Raw genomic sequence first — 22,548 nt, forward strand, 5'->3', positions numbered from 1 at the left:
AATCGAGGAGTGTTCCTGAATAGATTAGTTCTGACAGAGGGATGCCAAGAAGTGTGATGCTCGAATCGCCTCATGGCAAAGGTTGGCATTGATTGGCATTGACAAAGGAATTTAAGAGACCAATTAAAGTGGCCAAGAGCTGTGCAGTCTTTTTATTTTCAAAAGCACAGCCCAGGCAACTGTGTCACATTAACACACTTCTTTCTTGTCTGCCTGTCTCTCCTTCCTTCCTCCTCCCCACCCTGCTTCGCTGTTGGGTTTCTTGCCATCATGCCCTCCTGCAGCCATAGACTAGGCTCTTAATGTTTTCATGGGAATGTTTGCTTCCAGAAAAGCATAGTGTTTTTGAAGCAAAAGCAACAGAGTGTATTGTGGCAACCTTTTTAAAGGTGTAACAAAGTTTTATTATGACATAATCTTTTCATTGGACTAGTACAGGAGAAAATCATTAAGATGGGAGTTGAGCGGCAAGGAGATGTAAAAATTGCAACCAGCAATCAATAAGAGCTTTAAATGTAAGTTAAATAGGCAAATCCGTTCCAGTAGCAGATTGGTGATAATACGATCATTCTCACCAGTGCTGAGTAAATGAACATCCTTAGTGGAGCAGGAAACTGTTCACAAGCAGTTATTGATAAGGAAGAATACAATGTGAAATAGCTGAACTGCAGTTCATCAAGAAGTTCAGTGCCATCCCCTGTGAGTTAAATTGAGATAACTGCTTGAGTTAATCAGCTAACCAATGCCCAAATATCTGTTTCTGTCTAGTACTGTTCTCGTTGATGGTGCTAATGCAGTCATCTCTGCAATGCTCAATAAAAGTCACCAGCCTGCTGCTGTAAAAAGTGTCCATTTCATGGCTAGTCGTGAAAGTTTATGCCATAACACAGCTTGTACATAAGATGGCAAAATACAGTTGATTTTTGCTGTAAAAGCTAAGACAGCTACCATTCCCTCTGGAAATCGTTCTTGAAACTCATTCCTGTGCCAGAACTATTGGTACTCTAGCATTTTCATGAGCTTTTTGTATTCAGCCCTCTGGGTGGGAAGTTGTCTGAAGTCTACTTGCAAGGGTGCAACAAGAGGTTTTGTACCCCAATTGACCAGTGTCTTCCCAAATATACTGTCTTGAGTTCCTTTCCCAGGAGGGCAATATTTGCTGTGCCTGGCCGATGAGGGCAGAATAATTGGGTGAGTCTTAATTGAAAATCAAGAAAGGTGCCATCTGCTGTCCCCGTGGCATTTCTTTCAGTCCTGTTGGATAGGAAGGAAGGCCGTACTTCATATTCACACCTTTTCAGAAGTGAAATGTTTGGGAACACGGGTATGGTCTTTTCTGCTATGGCCCCCACTATTTGTAGCTCCCTTACCTAAGAAGGTCTGCATCACCCACACTCTTGTTCTCCTTCTGCCAACAGATGAAGAATGGGACCTGCTGGTAAAAGAGTAGGAAATAAAGTAATAATGATAATGATAATGATAATGTATAATTACACGCAGAAGCATTCTCTTAGCTGCTGTTTAAGAAAACACTTTCTGTTTGAGTGACTTTTTAAAAAAAAGTCATGTGTTTCGGCATTGATTTGGGTCCAGTTAATTTTAATAGGACATTCCTATTTCATACATTTCTTTGGAGAGTCATTTTTATTGGAAGAGGTAGTTGTAGTGCCTCGTGCAAGCATCCATTTAGAAGTAGCATGTGTCACCTTTCAAGGCTTTTCCACATTCAGCAGCATATAATGGCTGTTACAAGATGGCATAATGGCTGCCAACCTGGATGTCTTTAAGATAGACATGCGACATCAATGTTTGCTAGCCACAGTGTTATGTTCTACCTCCACTGTCAGAGGTAGTGTGCCTCTAAATACTAGTTGCTGAAATTCACAAGTGAGGAAAGCTGCTCTTGTGCTCAGGTCCTGCTTGCAGGCTTCCCATTGGGGCATCTGTTAGACCACTGTGAGAACAGGATGCTGGACCAGATGAGCCTTTACATGATCCAGCAGGGTTTACTGATGCTTTACAAAATTCTGAAGTAACACAATTCCTGCTGGGTTGGGCTAATGATTAAAGTTGTGTTTTTCAGAAAGCTTACACTGTTGCAATAAAATACATGTCTGCCTTACTGCCTCAGATACTCTGAGGTTTCAAGCCTAAAACAAGATTATAGTTACTGAGGTGGTTTCTTAGTCATTAAGAGGTCTATCTGCCTGTTGATAAAACTCAGCCAGGGTACATACCATATTTTTCGCTCCATAGGGCACACCTCGTTTTTAGAGGAGGAAACAAGAAAAAAAAATTCTGCTTTTCCTCTTCTAAAAGCCCTGTCTTTTTGAGCATCAGCTAAAACTTTTGCAGCTTTTTTGCAAAGGGAAAAGCCCTGGTTTTTTGAGGATCAGCTAAAAGTTTTGCAGCTTTTTTTTGCAAAGGGAAAAGCCCTGTTTGTTTTGTTTTTTTGATGATCAGCTAAAAGTTTTGCAGCTTTTTTTGCAAAGGGGTTCAACTCACATTTCTGCAGCTTCTAAAGGAAAGGGAGCCTTTTCTACAGTTTCCAGACAGATAATCTAATCAGCTAGTCACATGTCGCTGGGGAAACAAACAACCTCCCTCTGCAGCACATTCAACAATGGAGGGCGGGGCTGAAAGGGAGCCTGGACTCTTATCTCTCTCCCGATCTCTTGCTGATCAGCTGCTGGGCGGGGTCCTTTCAACACCCCCTTTTCTCTTTGTAAAATAAAAAGCATGATCCTCTTTTGGCCCCTGGGCAATTCAGCTCCAGGGACCACCATTCACCCCATAAGACACACAGATATTTCCCCTTACTTTTTAGGAGGAAAAAAGTGCGTCTTATGGAGCGAAAAATACGGTAATTCCCTCTTCAGCTCTCTCCTCCAACTAGGTTACTCTGTAAGATACCTGCAAGTTGGTAACCACACAACCTACGTAACATGTATAACTTCTTAATTGAGTAAACATTATTTAAAGTAAAGTGCATTGCTACTTCTGCTGCACAGACTCACTTGCATTTGGAAAGCAGAAGGGCTGGTGGAGCTGCGACAAGCACATGGGTACCACTCATCTTTCCACAACCCTTTCTGGCAGCAGCAGTTGCACAGCCTGGCAGCCAGCTGAGCTGGAGATTCAGGCAGCCATGGTTCAACATTCAGCAAACACTTTGGCAGCCCACTTTGCACCCTGCCGAGCTTTCTCTGCAGCCATGCCTTCCTAATGCTCGTTGGGCAAGACCTGGCACGTTTGTTCCCCATGGTGTGGTTTGCCGTCCTGTAGCATAACAGACAGCAAGAGATGAATGCATAGTATGTCTGACTAGATAGACCAGGAGTGGGGAAGGTACATAACTCACAAGGGTAGAGCATCTGCCTTGCATGCAAAAGACCCAGGTTCAATTATTTTGCTGGGAGAGACCCCTTCTTGAAATCCTGGAAAGATGCTGCCTGTTTGTAGACAACAATGAGCCACAATAGATGTACCAACTCAGTATAAGGCAGCTTCCTTTGTTTCTATTAGGTTATGTTTCTAATCTCCAGTCTGTGGGCCAACTTTTACCTACCATGCCGTTCCTGGAAAATCACACCCATTTCCTCTTCAAGCCTCATTCCCTACCTACACATCTCCAGTTTTTCTTTTAGTCTGCTGATGTTGGATGCCCTGCCTTTGTACCTTCCCTGTTTCCCATAATTGCTTTCAGAGCCCTCCATCTGCCCCCTTGTGGGATTCTTAATCCCAGGCAAACTGACAGCTTCAGCTTGCCTCATAGAAGTCTAACTGCAGAATGTTTAGCACCTGGGCTGCTGCACTGCCACATCAGCTCAACCAGTCAAGTGTTGAAGGCTACAAATGAATATGATATTGATACAATAGGCAATGTATTGGGGTGGCTGTAGGACTTGGTCCTAGTTAAGTTGGCATAGGATGGCAACCTAGATCTCTTTTAAATATAGATATAGTTCAGAACAAGTATGTAGACTGCAAAGTACTGGAAGAAGGAAATGAGTGATGTTGAAAATGTGTTAAAGTGAAATGGCATCTTTGGTGTCTCTGAACTTGAAAGAAAGGAGTAAGGTGAAGATCTGGTTCTGACCATTTGATTCTGATTTTTTTTAAAGAGAAATGTTCGAAGGTTTTCTGTGTAAATGTCTACATCTTTGACCTTTTCCTTATTTGCTCCCTTTTCAGTCTTTCCTGTATTACTGACTTGGGTTTATCTTTTCTCCCTTTAGAGAGTTTTGAGGTGACAGTCACCAAAGAAGGTGATAAAGGGTTCTTTCTATCCCCCTTTTATGAATATTAACCCACTAACTTTGGTTATGAAATGGGGAATCAGCACTTAAACAGAAGATCCTGTCATGCTCTTTGACCCCATTTTATTATCCCAGTTTTTTCCTCCCCGACCCCATCACCCTCAAAATATATTGATAGAAAAATGTTATGTAACCAACCCTTGGCTAGAAATATCGGTAAATCAGACATCCATTTGAACTGTGCAGTTTAATACTTAGGCTGTGTATAGTTCTGGTAAATGTGTTTTCTTAGCATTTTCTATAATAGTTTCCCATTCTGGGGGTGTTCTAGTCATATATTGAAACAAAGTAAAGTTAGCTCAAAACTTTTGCCAGCTGAAGCAACAAATTCTATACTGCATACCAGCAATTCATGGTATAGATTGTTGGTCACTTTGCATACAACTAAGCTGGATACAACTAAGCTGGACTTAGTTGTAGCCCATGCAGTTATAATATTCGTAATCGTGGAGATGGAGACACACACTATCATGTTTATTCTTTCAGCCTCCCTTGCCTTCCAGCTTCCCTTCCCTTTTCAGAGCTAACCATGGTGCTTGGTTACATCTGTACTGAAGCAACGATGGTTAGTTTCAAAGTGGTATAACCACTGTAGGCTTGCACACTCTAGTTTGAAACTTAACTGTGCTTGTAGTATTAGTGGAGATGTACCGTGTTTCTCCTAAAATAAGACACCGTCTTATATTTTTTTCCGCTCAACAAAACACAGTATGGCTTATTTTCAGGGGATGTCTTATTTTAACCATGTCGCATCGGTACGCTGCATAGCCACGCCTCCCCAGGCTGTTTTAATGGGAGGTACCATGTCACTATGGCTTATTTTCGGGGTATGGCTTATTTTTGGGGAACGGCTTATATTTCGCAAATGCATAGAAATCCTGCTATGGCTTATTTTATGGCCATGTCTTATTTTAGGAGAAACAGGGTAACTGTATTATGGTTAGCTCTGAAAAGGAGAGAGAGAAACGGCAATTATGTGCAAGAAGGAAGCCGAGGGAAAAGACTGTGTGAGCAGGTGGGGCATCCCGAATCTCACAATCGTAGGCACAATAGTAGAAATAGTTTGTCCTTGCACTGGGCCTATATCACTCTCTTCTATTTATGTTATGGTTTAGGGCTGAACCACAAAGTAAGAGTATAGAGGACAGTTCTAAGTTAGTAGGTTGAAATGGATGCCTGAAAAAGTTGGTATTTCTACCTTTTCTCATTCAGTAGTTCATTCTGATTCCCTGACTTTTTTTTTAAATGCCAGGTACATTGCACAGGAAGACTTTGTCCTTTTGATCAATTGACAGAATTTATGTTAATTGTGGTGCTGAATCTTCTATATACCTTGAAGCTTTTCTTTCCATCTTTTCCCCCTGTTCCCTCTCCCGACTTTGTAACAGCGCATTATAACTTCCTGCTCTGGTCAAAATCCAGCAAAGCTGCCCAGCTATTTCCCAGTAGCTTGGCATAGAAGATATTCCCACCCACCCCTGTGGCCTTGGCTGTTCGCTCCCCTAAGATCTCTTACTCTTTTGCCCTAGAGTGCATCTCAAGTACTCCTGTGAAATGCCTGTCTACATCTCTCTTTCTCTCTCTCTCTTTTTGTATTCCTGCATGAATGGATGCAAAGTTAAAAAAACCAGTTGCTTGGAAAGCAAAATGTATGCCTTTTTATTTTTATTTTAAAAACAAAGTTCCCGGAACTCACCCATCTTTAAAAGCACAGTTGCCTCTTTGCTTTGTCCACAGACCCTCACAAACCCTTGGCTGCACACACATACAATTGCATTTAAAAAGCAAAACAAAACAAAAGAACACCCCGCTGTGCATGCTTTGTTACCTGGAAATGCTAACTGGAGTTATTTTGAATCTCATAGGTGAGATTTGTGGGTTTAAAATCCATGGCCAAAATGTCCCTTTTGAAGCGGTGGTGGTGGATAAATCCACCGGGGAGGGGATGATCCGATCCAAAGAGAAACTGGACTGTGAGCTGCAGAAGGACTACACGTTCACCATCCAGGCCTATGATTGTGGGAAGGGCCCAGACGGAGCAAATATGAAGAAATCCCACAAGTAAGTACAGCGTGGGAGAGAGGGAGGTGGGAGGCTCTGATTTAGCCCTCTTTTTCCTCCCCTGACAGGATGCGGTTTCTTCTTCTTTGTAGTCTGCCCTTGAATGAATGAATTAAAACTGGCTGGCGACAGTGATAGATGCTCAATGGGTGGTCTTGGTACCAGAAGTGTTCCCAGCTGCACTCGGACCCTAAATTGCATTGATCTGCTCATACATTACCTTCTTGATTAAAATCATTCTGCCACATTCATAAGCTGCCAGTGCATTCAAGGCCATTTGCAGTCATAAACAATGATTTGGGTTTTAATAATAAACGTGGGGTAGGAGGGAAAGAGGTAAATAAAGGTATGTTCAGTGGTAGAGTATCTGCTTTGCATGCAGAAGGTCCTGGGTTCAATCCCCAGCATCTCCTGATAGGGCTGAGGTAGAAACTCTCTGTCTGAAACCCCAGAGAGCTGCTGCCAGTCAGTGTGGACTATACCAGGCTTCCTCAACCTGGGCCCTCCAGATGTTTTGAGACTATAATTTCCATCATCCCTGACCACTGGTCCTGCTAGCTAGGGATCATGGGAGTTGTAGGCCAAAAACACCTGGAGGGCCCAGGTTGAGGAAGCCTGGACTATACCCTCCAACATTCCTCAGATGAAAATAGGGAAGTCTATTCTGCATCATTATCACTGCTTGAGCATTGACAAAAATTATTAGAGATTTTCTTTTTCCCTTAGGCTTCCCTAAATGCAATGCATAAATCCAAAGATTTCTGTGCTTAAAATACTGCAGTTCTGTGTGTTTCCCCTAATAGGTGAAACCAGTTGTTCCATCTAGCTCACTATTGTCTTCACTGACTGGCAGAGGCTCTCACAGGTTTCAGGCAAGGGAGTCTTTTCCAGCACTATCTGGAAACTCCAGGGATTGATCTTTCCTTGGGACCTTCTTTATGCAAAGTAGGATCTCTATCACTAGGCTATGGCCCTTTCCCAAATGCCACCCCAAAACTGGTATTGCATTACTTTGTTTTTTAAATTTAACTTTTATTGAGTTTCAGGATAAACACAGAAAATATACAGAATAAAAACCGTACTGTATTCAGAACTAAAAAACAATGGTACCCCTTCCCACCCAGAATCCACTGACCCTCTTCCCTAGAGAGCTTAATGTCATCAGCACACACAAAGCCTCTTCATAGTACTTGGTTACAGCAGGACCAGACAGATTAAAGGGATTCAATACATACACCTGTCATGGCTAAAAGAGCCAGATGCGTATTGGGTTGGAACGAGGTTTAGATCTCTAAATCCGTAGTCATATCCCATTCTCTAAGGTGTACCTCTTGGTTTTGCTCCTGAGCATATCTTGTACAGCTTGGACAGAGTAGAGTGCTGCTGCTGACACCGAGCTGCTCTCCAGCCTCTTAACATGGTCCAGAAGGCTTTGCTTGATGGGCAGCCTAAGAATGGAATGGATGAATGAAAGCATCAGTGCTCTTCTCCAATACACAGAAGTGGGCCCTGATGCTGTAGACCCTTTAAATATGTCGTATGGAACAGGCCCATCCTGGATGTGCAGTATACATAGCACCCCATTTTTTTCCACGGCATGCAAAAATTCCCCCCTTTCCAGCACACAGCAGAGTCTTTATACATCACTGTTCTCTTTCATATGTCCGCAAAGCTGGCCAAAAGCATTTGTTCATTGATGGGAAACAAAACAGTGGGTTCAAGGAATCCAAAATATGTAGTGGATCTTTTTGTACACCTACTTAGGCTCCCGCTGAAAAGAAAACTGTTGTGTGAATGAGACTGACGCTCTGTATATCATAATTTCAGTGGCTAGAATACTTTATGCAAAGGTGTGGGGTGGAAAACGGAAGCCTAATAAACTATATCTAATAAAGCATGGGAGAAGTCAAATATTGGTAAGCTAACAGATATGCTATGGGGGTAGAGAAGCTGAGAGAGAGCATAAATCCATGGAACCAAGTAACTTAATATCTCAAGAGAGATGGGAATTTCAGGACAGGGAATTGATTACATGTGTTTATGAGGACATAAAATTAATACAAATGAGGAAAAGTCAAAAGCCCCAAGTATCCTTTTTAACTCTTATATTTATTCTAGCTCTGTAATAATAAAATTATTTAACTCTATGCAAGTTTTGAAATTGAAGGCTTTAAATATTGGTGTTCGATTGTATGAAATAATAATGTTTATTTATTTTTAAAATGAAACTGGTGATCCAGACAGCGTTTGCATTCCCAAAGCTCAATCCCCTATTGATTTATTCTGTGTTTTGCTTACTGATAAGGGTCACACATTTTTGTAATAACTTTTGAGTACAAGAGGCAGTCTCAGATATTCTTTATAGGTTTTCCTATTAAATATAAGCTATTGTAGTCATCTTTATGGTGGCAAATTTTCATGCCTTTAAGAAATGAGCTCACTTGGCCTTTACTTCAATAAATCTTGAGTTGTAATAAAAGCTATCAAATCTGGCTGACCAGGCCAATTGCCCTGTCTTTATTCAGTTCCCGTGATTCATTAGATGCCATTTATAGTAGGGAAAATAAATGACTGACACCACATTTGCAAAGCCTGAGACATGAGAGTAGCTTTGGATGTTACATGGAGGGACAGCGAGTGCCTTGCAGACCCTATTCTTCTTTATCTCTGTTTAATGTGCATTAGAGATGCAAGGCATTACTTGTTCCTTTGCCCCATTGTGCCTTCTTGAAACTGCTCTGTTGCTTGCTGCCAGGCATGTAACTCCTAGGTGCTTGAAGCTGAAAACTGCAGACAGCTGTGTTGCTCGTCCTCTGATGGGGAAATGATAGCACTCCATCTGTGTCTTCCTCCCTCGTACAGAGGTAGTCCAACATTGTGTCCTCCAGATGTTGCATTGCAGCAAGACTCTTAGCAACTTGGCTCTGCAAGGAACCCACAGTGCATAGTTAGACTATGCAGTCCCCTGCCACAGGGGGCAGTGATGGCCACCAACTTGGATGGAGGGCAGCATGGTGTCTGCCTTTGCCCAAGTAGATAGAAGAGCCCTGGGGAGTGTGGGATCAGTGGATGATTTCCTGTGGGTTGATCTAAAATACAAACAAGCTGCATTTTGATTACTCTCCCGTGTACTGGAATAGCTAGAAAGATAAAATAGGCAGTTGGTTGAAATCGCACCTCGGACTTGGACTCCTTATCTACCCACACATCAGTACCCTCTGTGTTTCAATAACAACAGCTGTTATTTTAATGTATTTATATTCCACCTTTCTCCTAGTTTGGAATTCAAGGTGGCTTATAACATTTAAAAACGTCACTATAAAATACAGGGGTGAAAGGCAAACGTGCAGGTTCGGAGTTACAGAATCTTTTTGGAACACTAATAGTATTCTATAAACCATAACTGGTTGATTGCTGTTTGTTTTGACTGTGCTGAATGCCAATAATGGGCTGCTACTCTGTCTCCAGAGCAACGGTGCATATCCAGGTGAACGATGTCAACGAGTATGCCCCGGTGTTTAAAGAGAAGTCCTACAAAGCCGCCGTTATTGAGGGCAAGAGGTATGACAACATCCTGAAAGTGGAAGCGGTGGATGCCGACTGCTCTCCCCAGTTCAGTCAGATCTGCAGCTATGAAATCGTCACACCAGATGTTCCCTTTGCTATTGACAAGGATGGTAAGTAGGACCGTTGACTCTGTGTGTGTTTATACAGGGGTAGTTTCCATTTCACCCTGTCCCGTAAATGCATTTAAACCTGGCATTTATTTTTTGAGATTTTAGAGGGAGAGAAAAGCTCAACAACTGTCTGGAAATGTGGCAACCCTATACTAGATACAAATGAGGGATGAGGAATCTGTTGCCCTCTACGAGCTCTCATCAGACTCAGCCAGCATGGCCAGTGATCAGGGATGATAGGAATTGTAGTCCAACAACATCTGGAGGACCCACATGTTCCTCATCACTGATGCAACAGTAGAAAATACCTCTTTTCGTTGGTGCTTCAAATTTTCAGCCTACAAAATAGGAGTATTTCAAACTTTGTTCTGGAGAGCTTTGGAGCTAGTCGTGTGCTTGTCATAGGCTACTATAGGAGATCAGGTGTGTCTAAGGAAAGTTCCAAAAAGACTTAATGTCTCTCTGCTGCCCATCCTGCCCTGTGATGAAAAGTCATAGGGGAGGGATGGACGCATTCCACAGCAGAGGTTCTCAAACCGCTGGTGGACCATGAGCTCCATTCTGATGGGCTCCAGGAAGCTTGCAGAATTGTACCTGGTCCTGCATTTTATGGATTTTTTTTTCCTTCCGTTTTCTGATGACTGGGATTGAGGCTGCTTTTTGACCGGGACCAGGTTGTTGAAGAGGCTAAAAAAAGGCCTAGTGCCTGCAATTTTCTCAGCGGTTTTATTGTGACACTGGAGCTGTAGACCGAAAAACATTGTTAAAACACACACATCCTTTAATTTACGGAACAAAAAAGGTGCATTAAGTTATCTATTGAGGTCCCCAATGAGTGGTCTGCAGCAACTTTTGAGAACCCGCATTCTAGAGTGCCCTGGACTCTTTTAAGTTCACTTCATGCATGAGGCACAACTGCTTGGTTAGTGTCTTGTTTATTTATCTAGTGCATTTGTATCCCACCTTTTCCTCCCAAAGAGCTCTAAGTGGTATACATGGTTCTTCCCCTCCTCATTTAATTCCCTTAACAATCCTGTGAGGCAAGTTAGGCTGAGATACAGTGACATGTCATAGCTGAGCTGGGATTTGAACCTTGGTCTCTCCCAAGTCCTAGTCCAGCACTTTTAAGCACTACAGCATACTGTAGGCTGAGCACTGCAAAACACTCTTTAGCACAGAAGATTTGATGGCAAAATAAAAATAAATACTGGATTTTCTGCAAAATTAAAAAAAAAATCCTAGCACCATAGAGACCAACTAAGTTTGTTCTTGGTGTGATCTTTCGTGTGCATGCACACTTCTTCAGATATCTGTAACTGGATTTTCTGCGTGCATTTTTGGTTTGCTTTCTGTTGATTCCCTATGTGTTCCCACTGCTTCCAGAACCCATTCGCCAAGAAAATTCTCCTATAACATGGCATAGGCATCCCAAGTAAATTTTTATTCACAGCTTCTCCACCCCCTCAACCTTTTCAGTGCACCTGTTTGTTTGTTTGTTTGTTTGTTTGTTTGTTTGTTTGTATTAAAAACCCCACAAACACTTTCCTCCCGCTGTCAGGTTACATTAAGAACACAGAGAAGTTGAACTATGGCAAGGAGCACCAGTATAAGCTCACCGTGACGGCCTATGACTGCGGGAAGAAGAGAGCTGCCGAGGATGTGCTGGTGAAGATTAGCATTAAACCTACATGCAAGCCAGGCTGGCAAGGTTAGTGCTGTTCCCCCCACCCACCCAGCCAAAGCAGTGTTACAGCACTGAAATGCTTTCCAGTGCCCATTGCTAGTACCCTTTTGGGGGGGGGAGAAGGTGGTGTTGAGAGTGTTGACAGAGCAGCTGTAGGTGTCCCTGGAAGACATTTCTTACTTAGATCCACTTCAATCTGGGTTTAGGCCTGGTGGATCCAGGGTCTATTCAACCCTTGCAGAGGGAAGTGGGGTTCTGGCCATCCTGAATGAGGCAGTGATGTGACCACTCCTGAAAATAGTAACAGTACCGCTCTGTTCTGTCTTGTTCTGCCCCCACCTGGAGTTTCATGTCCAATTCTGGGCACCACAATTTAAGAGCAATATTGACAAGCTGGGACTGTGTGTAGAGGAGGGAAACAAAAGATGATAAAGGGTCTGGAAACCAAGCCTTGTGATGAACAACTGAGGGAGCTGGGTATGTTTGGCCTGGAGAGGAGGAGATTAAGAGGTGATATGATAGCCACCTTCAAATATCTGAAGGGCTGGCAGTGTCACATGGAAGACAACTACCACCCAGTTCCCAATACTACCCCTCCCTCCCTTTAGGAAAGGTGTTTGAGAGGGTTGTGGCACGGTAATTGCAGTTACTCTTGGAAGAAAAAGATCATTTGGACCCATTTCAGTTCTCAGTTCAGGCCCGGTTGTAATAGGAAGTAAAATATTTATAGTTCCTAACTCATCACCTTTGTTCTTCTGAGGCTGTGGTTTTGTACTACTTTATATTCTCTGCTTTCTTTTAAAATTGGATTGGTTGAGGTAGCAGGGTTTGCTAATGGATCTTTACTGTTCTCCCCTACCCCCTCCATTTATGACTTCAGGCTGGAGCAAAAGAATGGAGTACGAACCTGGAACTGGCTCCCTCGCTCTCTTCCCCAACATCCATCTGGAGACATGCGATGAGCCCATCACCTCAGTGCAGGCCACAGTTGAGCTGGAGACCAACCATATCGGGAAGGGCTGTGACCGAGATACTTACTCTGAGAAATCCCTTCACAGGCTCTGTGGTAAGTTCCTTTGGTCTGACTTAGGCCTGTCGAAAATCCACGCCTTCCTTTTATCTTTATCTCATTTCAAATAGTCAGTGCACAATCTGCATAACCACCCCCCCCACACACACAAATCAGTATTTTTAAAATCTTAAAACTTTATAAAATTCAACAATTTTGCTGCTGTTATCATCCGTCTGTCTCGAGAGACAACAGAGAGTGCATTTCCAGGAGTAAAGTCAGACGGCTGAGTCAGCAGCACTGAAGTGACCTCCATAGGGTTCAAGTCTGGGGGACCTGGGTTGCCCAGAAAACAAGACTCCCCTCTTGCGGAGCAATACATTTGGCACCAACTTACCTGCAGGACTTGCCAGAAGGACAAGGCACCATTCAACCATCTTAGGGACTGCACTTCGGATTTCTGTAGAGTTTATTCCATAGTCTTTCCTTCTCCTGAAGATATTCCACAAGTTTTATTTCTCCTAAATGGGCTACCTTCCCAGGTTGACGAGCCTCATCTGCCCCTATAATAGAACTAGAATAAATATTATGGATGGAAGTAACTATTCTTAATAAAAGTAGCAGATACTTCATCTGGTGTCTGTAACTTGTTCTTCAAGTGACAGACAAATGCACACTTCTCTGTCCCCCTTCCATGCAAGCAAAGAGCCAAAAGACACATTTCCAGCCAGGCAAAAACGCTGAGTGAGTGTGAGAAGCAAAACCAGTGAGAAGGATAGCCTGGAGAGGGTCCTATGGGTCAGAGAGAGTACCCTGGAGGGCTGCATTTGGCCCCCCGGGCCTGAGGTTCCCCATCCCTGTCGTAAGCATTGACAAACCACAGGTGGAGGAAGGTGGGCACTCCCCTTTAGCATGTGGCCTTTAAACCAGAAAGGGTAACTCATTTATTTGTGTTACTGGTTTATAACTCTCCCTTTTTTATTGGTGTGCTGAAAGTGGCTAATGCACATCACCATTGGCATGAAATATCAGTGTGATATTATAGCAGTCTTTATCTGTTGCATGTGAGTTGGTCTATTCACCATCAGCTAGCCCGCAAGTCTTTATTCACAGCTTCTCCTGCTGTCTGCCTCCTCTGGGAAAGACCAGAACTAGGCCATAAACAGTGCAGAAGGCCGGAAGAGGCAGGTGCAAACCTGCACCTATATCCCTAATAGTGTTGTATTATTCTCTCTTAACTGTAAGCTCCTATCAGAGCCAATCTTGGCTGCATAGCATGGTGTCAGTATCCTTATGAACAATTCCCAGTGTAAGCTCTTGAGAGATGGCTTTGGTCTTCCTCCATGGCTCCTGTCAGCCGAACATTCTCCAAGGGAACGAGCAACGATGGCAATTGTTAGGGCAGGGTTTGGTCCCTTCCCTTGCTCCTGAGAATTAAACAGTCTCTGAGTGCAGCAGCAGCAACAGCAGCAGTGATGACTCATGGAAGGCTGAGCTTGAGGGATTGGATGACAGAAGCCATATGAGAGGAGGGAGCTGTAAATAGTGATGGATCCTTCTTCAATTTGAAGCAAGAACTCAACAAGAGAAGCGCCATTAGAGCATAATGCAGTTCTCAACACAAAAGTGCAGAGATACTGAAGGCAGTGGAACCTGGATATTGGCCAGTGCGTTAAATGAGGAGGGGGCATTTTTAAAGCTGTGGGGATCTGTCTAGCTCCACTACAGTGGAAGTTTAGCAAACAATGCTGACTCTGAATTCTTGCTGCTAATTCTGTGAAAGCCTAGCATTTTCCCCTAACAACAGATGACACACACACACACGTGTTTCCTCTGTTGGCAGTCTGCTGTGACATTGTTGATGGTTTTAATTGCAGGTGCTTCCTCTGGCACGGCTGAGCTGCTTCCTCCTCCGAGCAGTACGGCAAACTGGACAATAGGCCTTCCGACTGACAACGGCCATGACAGCGACCAGGTTTTCGAGTTCAATGGCACTCAAGCCGTGAAGGTCCCAGACAACGTTGTCACCGTCAACATGAAAGAGCCTTTTGTGATTTCGGTGTGGATGAGGCATGGGCCTGGGGCCAGGGAGAAGGAGACCATCATCTGCAACTCAGACAAGACAGGTTGGAACGGGTGGGGAAGGGAACCCTTGGGCTAAAAAAGGGGGGCTTTTAGGACTGGCTGAACCATTGCAATGCCACGGAACGTTAGCAAACATTCCAGATTCTGTGAGCTGGAGGGAGGGAGAACCTGATTGCATCAGTGTAAGAATGGTTGCCCATGGCTCACCATTGCTATTCCATTATAATATGGCAAAGGATGCTGCAGTCTGTTCTGATTTTGTGTGTTTGGTGTGGGTGAGGGGCAGGGTTGGTGATGGTGAGTAAATATATCTGATTCTCCATGTTAGTGGCAGTCAGAAGTGTGGGAGCTGCCGCTTTCCAGTTTTCTCCAGCACATGTTGCAATACAATCCCTCAGTATGCTCATAAAAAATGAACGGAGTGCACAAGTCTTGATTGACATTTTCTGGGAAAACATGTTTTTCTCTTCCGTCCTGCATTTCCCCTCCCCGATTTCTTTGTCGATAACATCAGTCTTTGAACGATACCAACAGTACTCTGGAAGGTGGTATTGAGACAAAGGAGATGTTTGGGTTTTGTACATTTGTACATTTGTACATTTGTACATTTGGGTTTTGTACATTGCACCTCAACAGTGCAGAAAGGAATTGCGTGTCTTGTCATCTTGAGGCTGAAGCAGCCATTTCGAGCAACTAAAACTTTGATCTCCCAAAGCTTAACCTAGCCTTCCCCAAGATGATGTTGAACTGCAGCTCCCATCAGCCCCCGGCAGTCTAGCAAACAACATCTGGAGGACACCTTGGGAAAGGGCCTCTTCCTCCTTTTTGATCAGTCTCCACTTAATAAGGGGAAAAGATCAAGGCTTATCAGTCAAAAGCTGGCCGTGTTCAAAAGTGCTCTCTTCAAGCAGAAACTTCCATGCTTTCACTTAAAAGAATTGGGGTAAGGCCAACTTAAGATGTTTCCCTTAATTAAAAAGAGATCATCTGGGACTCTGAAAATAATTAGGTTGGAGATGAAGCTTTTAAAACATGGGTGAATTATTCCATTCATTCTTGAATGTGGTTCTGCAGAAGGATGCTCTCGGCCACAGAGAGTTTGATTCCTGAGTACAGCAGATTTACATGACAGTTTTCTCTTATCTTGGTGGTAGTGGCTTAAAGATGGATTCATGTGAACGCATACCCCAGTGCATGTTGGTGTTGGGACGTTGTGAATCTTTTCTGCCCCTTCCTCCCAGAGGGCTCCAAAAAAAACCTGAACTCTGTGGCCAACTATTGTTGAACAATCTGGATTTTTTTGCAGCTTGTCAAGCAAGCCTGTGCTCTTGAAATCCATTGTAATTCAGACCCTTTCCCAGATACTAATTCCATGCTTTTCAGCACAGGAGAACTGTCATTAAATCCGTGCACCCTTATCAGCAAAGTTGCTTTTCTGGGTCCCTTTCACACTGAATGGGGAAGCAGGGGTGCTCTTGTGTGAAAAGCCACCCCGACTCCAAATTCCAGGCTGAAGGCTGTCACGAGACTAGCAAACCAGAATACTGCCATTTATTCTTTCACTTCAGTGCTTGCCTATTTCTTCTTATTGGACCTCTGTGCAAAATTTGGCTGAGCCATTAGTTGAGAAGCGGACATTTTCCTGAAATGTCTTGGACTGTCAAAGAGCAATTACTATGGAACTGCCCTAAGGGGAGGCATTTCTGCCACAGAAATGGTCTCCCTTTGATTAGGCCTCCTGCATCCTTTTTTGCTAAGCACCTCCCTTTACTGCAGGGATGGGGAACCCTCAACCAGAAGGGTGCAGAGTTGGCCTGCAAGGCCATGGTATTTTGGGGCAAGCCACGCCTACCCATCCTACACCTTGCCGTCATACCTGATGTCAGGTGTGGGGCAGGTTAGGCCAAGACTTCAAAGATAAACTTGAGAGCTTAAAGTGAGCTTCTGATTGTTCCTTTGCTGGAGTAAGGCAGCTGCATTCTCCTTCCTGGCACTGCTGCTTAACCATCTAAAAAGCAGAGTGCAGGGCTGTTTAAAAGCCCTCATTCAAGCAGCCCTGCCCCACTCTTGACACAGCAGTTTTCTGAAATTTAAACAGCAGCATGGGGCTTCTTGCAAAAGGGCTTTCAGGCAGCTTTGAAGTCCTGACAATCGGAGCTTCAAAGCACAGCGTTGCTGGATGTCTCTGTGACAGCAGGTGATTCCCAGGCGGGGGGTCCCACCAACCCATCAGATTTATCCCAGAAGGGGTGTGGAGATGAGGATCTAGCCCACCTGCTGGAAAGGTTCCCCATCCCATGCTTACGCTGTGACAAGAATGTGCTGGATTGTAACATGTATAACAGGATCCAAACGTTCACTAGCTTTACAACTGGAGGAAAGGGAAATGGTAACACATTCCTGCTCTTTCTTGGGACAGATATGAACCGGCACCACTATTCCCTCTATGTGCACAATTGCCGTCTCGGGTTCCTTTTTCGCCAAGATCCTTCGGAGGGGCAGAGTTACAAACCAGCAGAATTCCACTGGAAGCTGAACCAGGTGGGTTTATAAGAGGAGGCAGCCCTGGGTGTAATATTAGACTGATCAATAGCCAGTCTTTGTATGTCAGTTTGCAGTAGTAAAAGGCCAGCCGTCTGAAGTGTTTGTTATGGAACTGTAATGGGGTAGCGATAAAGTAACACTCCTGCTTTCAGTATCTTTGACAAAATTTAGCTTTTATTATCAAGAACTGGATGTGACAGGAAGTCATCCGGTGCAAAGTGGAGGTTCCCTCCCTCCCGCCTGTCATTTAAAAACTCTTGTACCTTTTCCAGGTGTGCGACAAGGAATGGCATCACTATGTCCTCAATGTTGAATTTCCAGCAGTGACCCTGTACGTGGACGGAGTTTCCTTTGACCCTCTATCAGTGACGGAAGACTACCCGCTTCATCCCTCCAAAATAGAATCCCAGCTGGTGGTCGGAGCCTGCTGGCAAGGTAGCTTACCTTTTTTAGCTGCAGGCTTCTCGAAAATGGCAGAATAGTTGTAGGTCATTTGTCCAGAACTCTCGTTCTGTTCTAGTTTGTGGGCAAACTCCACTGAGCTTGCATCTCTGCAGTGAGGCTGTGCAAGAGAACAGATGGAGATTGAAAATAGCAATGCATTTTCAATGGGGAATGCATAGAAGCTAATTGTGCAGCCTGTTCTCTCTCCTCCTAATTATATTGGGATGTCTGTGAAGCCCAAGTGATTGGCATGCTCACAGTCTGTTGGCAGAGTTAAATAAAAGCAAAACATTTGTTGTAAATCTTGAGAACATCAGTGGAGAAAACCTCACCTTGGAATGAAGAAGTTGTGCTCTTGAACTTGGTTAGAATTTACATAAATGCTAAATTTCTTGTGTTTTCCTCCCTCTGGGGCCACACGCTTGGTTTTGAGGATTTTGACGGAGTAATTTACCCTCTGTGTCTGTGTGTTGGAGGATTTTGCTGCTTATGTCTATAAAAAGAAACACAGCAGTAGCTGTAGGTTTTAACATGCAAAGCAGGTTTAAACAGCCGTTCCCTCGAAGATGCATATTGCTGAATCACAGCCTTCAAGGCCACTGATGCTCTCCCTTGTCAGCATCTTGAGAAAATGGATTCCGGGATTCATCCCAAGAGTGGAGGAAGGGATGTAGATCACCAAATGAAGACACCTGCTGTATCTAGGCTAAAAGTGGGTGGGGGAAGGGGGTGTTAGCACCATAAATGGCATATTTATTCGTAGGATTAGTATCCAGCTAAGTCCTACTCAGAGTAGGACCCAATAAAATAAATGAATCTAAGTTAGTCATGGCCATTAGTTGCAGTGGATTTACTCTGAACAGGGTAAGCTTCAGAATACAATCCCTAACTATATTATATCCTGCAAGACTATTTCCCGGCATATATTTAAAGTTTTTGAAATGCAATTTTAAATGTGAAAATGATATAAATAACAGAGGAATCTTCCTGAATGCCTAGAAGCACTGTCGGTGCAATGTCGGCATGTGCTGATGGTTTTCAGAATGGTTTTATCTGTGCTTCCTGATTTGGATGGTCAAAATGGCACTTAGGTGTACCTAAGAGGCAATTATCCGTTCCCTTTGGGTGTGTTAAGCGATTGCACTTTCATCTTATGCAGCGAGGCTTAGCAGGCCTGGCGGGTCATGCCCCAGCCAGCTGTGGCTCAGGCTTACACCTGTAGTGGAATGAGGAAGGTAGTAAGATCAAATGCACCACCTTATACTGCATTATGGGGGGGGGGGGAGACAGAGATTTGTATGCTTCCCTTTGTGTAAACTTCTGTCCAGCAGGAAAGAGCCGTAGCTCAGTGGTGGAACTGCTTTTCATACAGAAGCTCCCAGATTCTTTAGTCCTTGGCATCTCTATCATAGATAGGGCTGGGAATGTCCCCTGTCTGAAATCCTGGAGAGCTGCAGCCAGTCAGCATTGGCAATACAGAACTAGACGGTGTAAGACAGCTTGCTGTGTTCCTATGTCTCAAGGGAAGGGTCCTAGTGCAGATGTAGAGCACCTGCCTTGCATGCAGAAGGTCCCAAGTTCAGCCCCTGCAGCATCTCCTGGTAGGTCTGGGAAAGGTTTTCACCTGAAACCTGCAGTTTAATTTGTCCCTTTCCTTTTATGCCCCTTCTGAGTTCCTTCACATCATCCCTGCTACACTCTGCCGCACATGAAGAACTATCTCCAAGTGTGCCCTCTGGAAAGTGTCCTTCTGCAGTGTTCTTGGAGTTCCCTGATACAGGCTAAGGGTTTCCTTGGCGGGAGGACCAATATAGGAAGGGGAGAGAATTTAAGAACATCGCTTGCTCTTGTTCTAGTCTCCCTTTGGAGTTGAGTGTGTGTGCGCTCGTGCACACACACACACACACACACAGAGAGAGAGAGAGAGAGAGAGAGAGAGAATACTGAATGCAGAGAGGGAGATGGGCATCTGATAAACAAAGCACGTCCTCCAAGGCATGTGCACTGCGTCAGAGAAACCTCCAGGTCCTAACCACCCGGTTCCTTTTTCTCTTCTCCTTGTTCCTATCCTTTCGTCTTGCTTTTCTGCAGAATATACAGGAAATGAGAATGACACAGAAAAAGCGACCGAGACCCCTGCAGGTTGCTGGTGTTCTTACTTATTCCCCCCGTTTCACTTCTAAGCCGAGATATCGCTTCATCTCACACATAGCATGACATGCCAGCATTGCATTATGGCCATCGAAGCTACATTATTATTGTGTTGCTGGGCTTGTTTTCTTCCATTGTGCTGCTTGGTTTTTTTTTTCTTGTTTGATTGTTTCTTGAATGTTCTTTTATTTTTATCTCCCATTGGTGATAATTGCAAGATTAAAAGCAGTTTAAGAGGCTGCTTTGAAATGAGACCGTTTGCCAGTTGCTTTGATGGTTCAGCCCTCGCTGCATGCAAAGTGAGGGCAGGTTGTTACGGTCACTTGCAGTGCTCATTGGGCGGCAGATTGCTCCCTTGAATTGAATGGTCAATCAGAAGAGCTGCCTCTTCTATAAATTTCCATGTCCCATAACAAGAGGATGGAGGAAGCACTGGAATGACTTGCCAGCCGATATGTTTGGGGAGGGTCTATTACATACACAGCTGGAAAACTCTTGTGAATTGCAGCTGATATTTCCAGTTCTGTTAGAAATGGCTCGGTGGATTTAACATCTCTGCTTGAGACAATTAAACCAAGACTTTCGTTAATTTTAAATTGCACCTTTTATATGTAGTGCTGTACAGGGCAGAAGAATACCTTCTAATTATTCTCATCTTGAATGGTGAAGTTAAAAACTAGGCTTTTGAGAACTGTTAAATAATAGAATTAATACTTAATTTTGAAGAATGCTGTCATCCAATTAAATAAATCTTAGATTAATTTCTGTGGATCTTGATAGGTTAACTCTGTGTATGTGCATATGAGAGCAATAGTTCCAAAAAGTAAAAAACATCCTTTTTTTTAAAGACTGTAGAAGTGTGTCATGGTTAACATATTAGAGGAGGTGTGTTGGAATAGCCCATGCAAAGATTGGTCTTCCTAGCTTCATCTTCTCCTAATAGCTTCGGGAAAGGACAGTAGCTCAGTGGTAGAGTATTTACTTTGCATGGAGAAGGCCCCAGGTTCAGTCTGTGGTATTGACAAATGGGGTTGGAAAAGACCCCTGGAGAGTTGCTGCTAGTCAATGCAGAGCCGAAAGGTCCAGTTTTCCAAGTCAGTATGAGGCAGCTTCTCACATTCAGTAGAAGGAAACTGCTTCCGCATGAGGTATCTTCCTGCATCTGGTGTCTAATTGAGTGGCGGTTGTTACTTGGATGGACTGTTGTGTAAATATTTTATTTAAGTGGGAGATGCAGTTACTGTACTGCAGCTACGAAGGTAGCCTTGGCCTTTTGAAGAGTCTGCTTTAAGGGAGAAAATCCTGTTTGTGATGACCAAAGGATTGTACCCCTTTCCTTCAGCACCGAGTAGGGTCATTCCATCCTCGCCTCAAAAGCCACATTTATTGCATGAATGGACTTCTTTCGTTCTTTTTGAGTTCTCTACCCCCCACCCACCTTTGTGCTTGAACATACCTGCAAGGTTAACACAAGAATGGGCACTAAACTAACCCGCATGCCAGTTTTAAGAACAAAAGCACACTTGGCACTTTAAACAAACGCACACACCCCCAGAGCAAACTTGTGTGATGCTCAAGATGTCTTCCTTTGCTCCATAAAGGTGGAGAGCTCCGCATGGCCCAGTTCTTCCGAGGCAACTTGGCCGGCTTAATGATCCGCTCTGGTAAACTGGAGAACAAGAAGGTGATTGACTGCCTTTACACCTGCAAGGAAGGACTGGATTTACAGACCTCAGACGGCGTCGGCAAAGGCCTGAAGGTAAACTTGTGCATCAGAGGGACCCTCGATCCATTGGCAGAACAGAGATCAATTAGGATGACATGTTATGTGTCTCACACACACACTTCCCCCTCTCCTTTCTCTAATGAGAGCAGGAATGACGTCTGTCCCGGCACCTCCTGGTGTCTCTAAAGCAGGGGCGCCTAAAAGAAGGAAATCAAGGCCAGGGAGCAGATAGCATGAGCTCCCGGCAGAGCTGAACTGCTAGGGCAACCACTCCTCCATCTTCCCTGGGGCTACTTAAACCTTGCATGCCCTGCAGGAAGACAGGATCCAGGATGCTCAGACTGGCATTGGGAGGCTGTGGGTGGGCTTTTGTCACCAGTCAGCCTGAGAGGACCCAATTGCTCTGTATTGTAAACCGTCTACTGTATGTATTTTAGCGTTTTTATTTCGGCCTTGGATGCCTTGGCAGAAAGGCAGTATACAAAAGCAATAACATAACCTATTGGCCCAGGGACTTCGTTCAAGCCTTGGGCATGGTCAGGAAGGATGTGTTCGGTGCATACATGGGTACACACTTGCCACTCACACACAGCACATGCACTTCATGTGTTTGTTTTTAACTTGTATTGTGTATTACTGCAATGTTTGTTGCTGCTTCAGTTTTCTGTACACCAGAGACATTTATTATATATTAAGCAGTGTAAAAATGGTCTAAATAAATATGGAAGATGCATTCGGATTATTTATGTTTTAATTGCCATATTATTGGGGAGCTGCTGCCAGTCAGTGTATATAGAGCTGGATGAGCCATTAGTCTGAAGTGGCTCCCTACATGCCTGGGATTAATA

General features: G+C 44.0%; 1 protein-coding gene across 4 annotated transcripts in view; it reads left to right on the top strand.

The window, feature by feature from the left end:
- The window catches only part of CLSTN1 (calsyntenin 1), a 58,568-nt gene that overhangs the window by 25,632 nt on the left and 10,388 nt on the right, over positions 1–22,548 (top strand). The window contains exons 3-12 of one of the 4 annotated variants that reach the window (XM_033156235.1): positions 4,239–4,268; positions 6,185–6,380; positions 9,849–10,057; positions 11,616–11,765; positions 12,622–12,807; positions 14,628–14,876; positions 17,255–17,376; positions 17,652–17,814; positions 19,915–19,965; positions 21,576–21,733. In XM_033156235.1, coding sequence (XP_033012126.1) covers positions 4,239–4,268; positions 6,185–6,380; positions 9,849–10,057; positions 11,616–11,765; positions 12,622–12,807; positions 14,628–14,876; positions 17,255–17,376; positions 17,652–17,814; positions 19,915–19,965; positions 21,576–21,733 — 1,514 coding nt within the window. The remainder of the gene's footprint in view (positions 1–4,238; positions 4,269–6,184; positions 6,381–9,848; positions 10,058–11,615; positions 11,766–12,621; positions 12,808–14,627; positions 14,877–17,254; positions 17,377–17,651; positions 17,815–19,914; positions 19,966–21,575; positions 21,734–22,548) is intronic. The other 3 variants (XM_033156238.1, XM_033156237.1, XM_033156239.1) reach the window with 3 other exon arrangements.

Source organism: Lacerta agilis, chromosome 8, assembly GCF_009819535.1.
Source record: "Lacerta agilis isolate rLacAgi1 chromosome 8, rLacAgi1.pri, whole genome shotgun sequence".
Lineage (NCBI taxonomy): Eukaryota > Metazoa > Chordata > Lepidosauria > Squamata > Lacertidae > Lacerta > Lacerta agilis.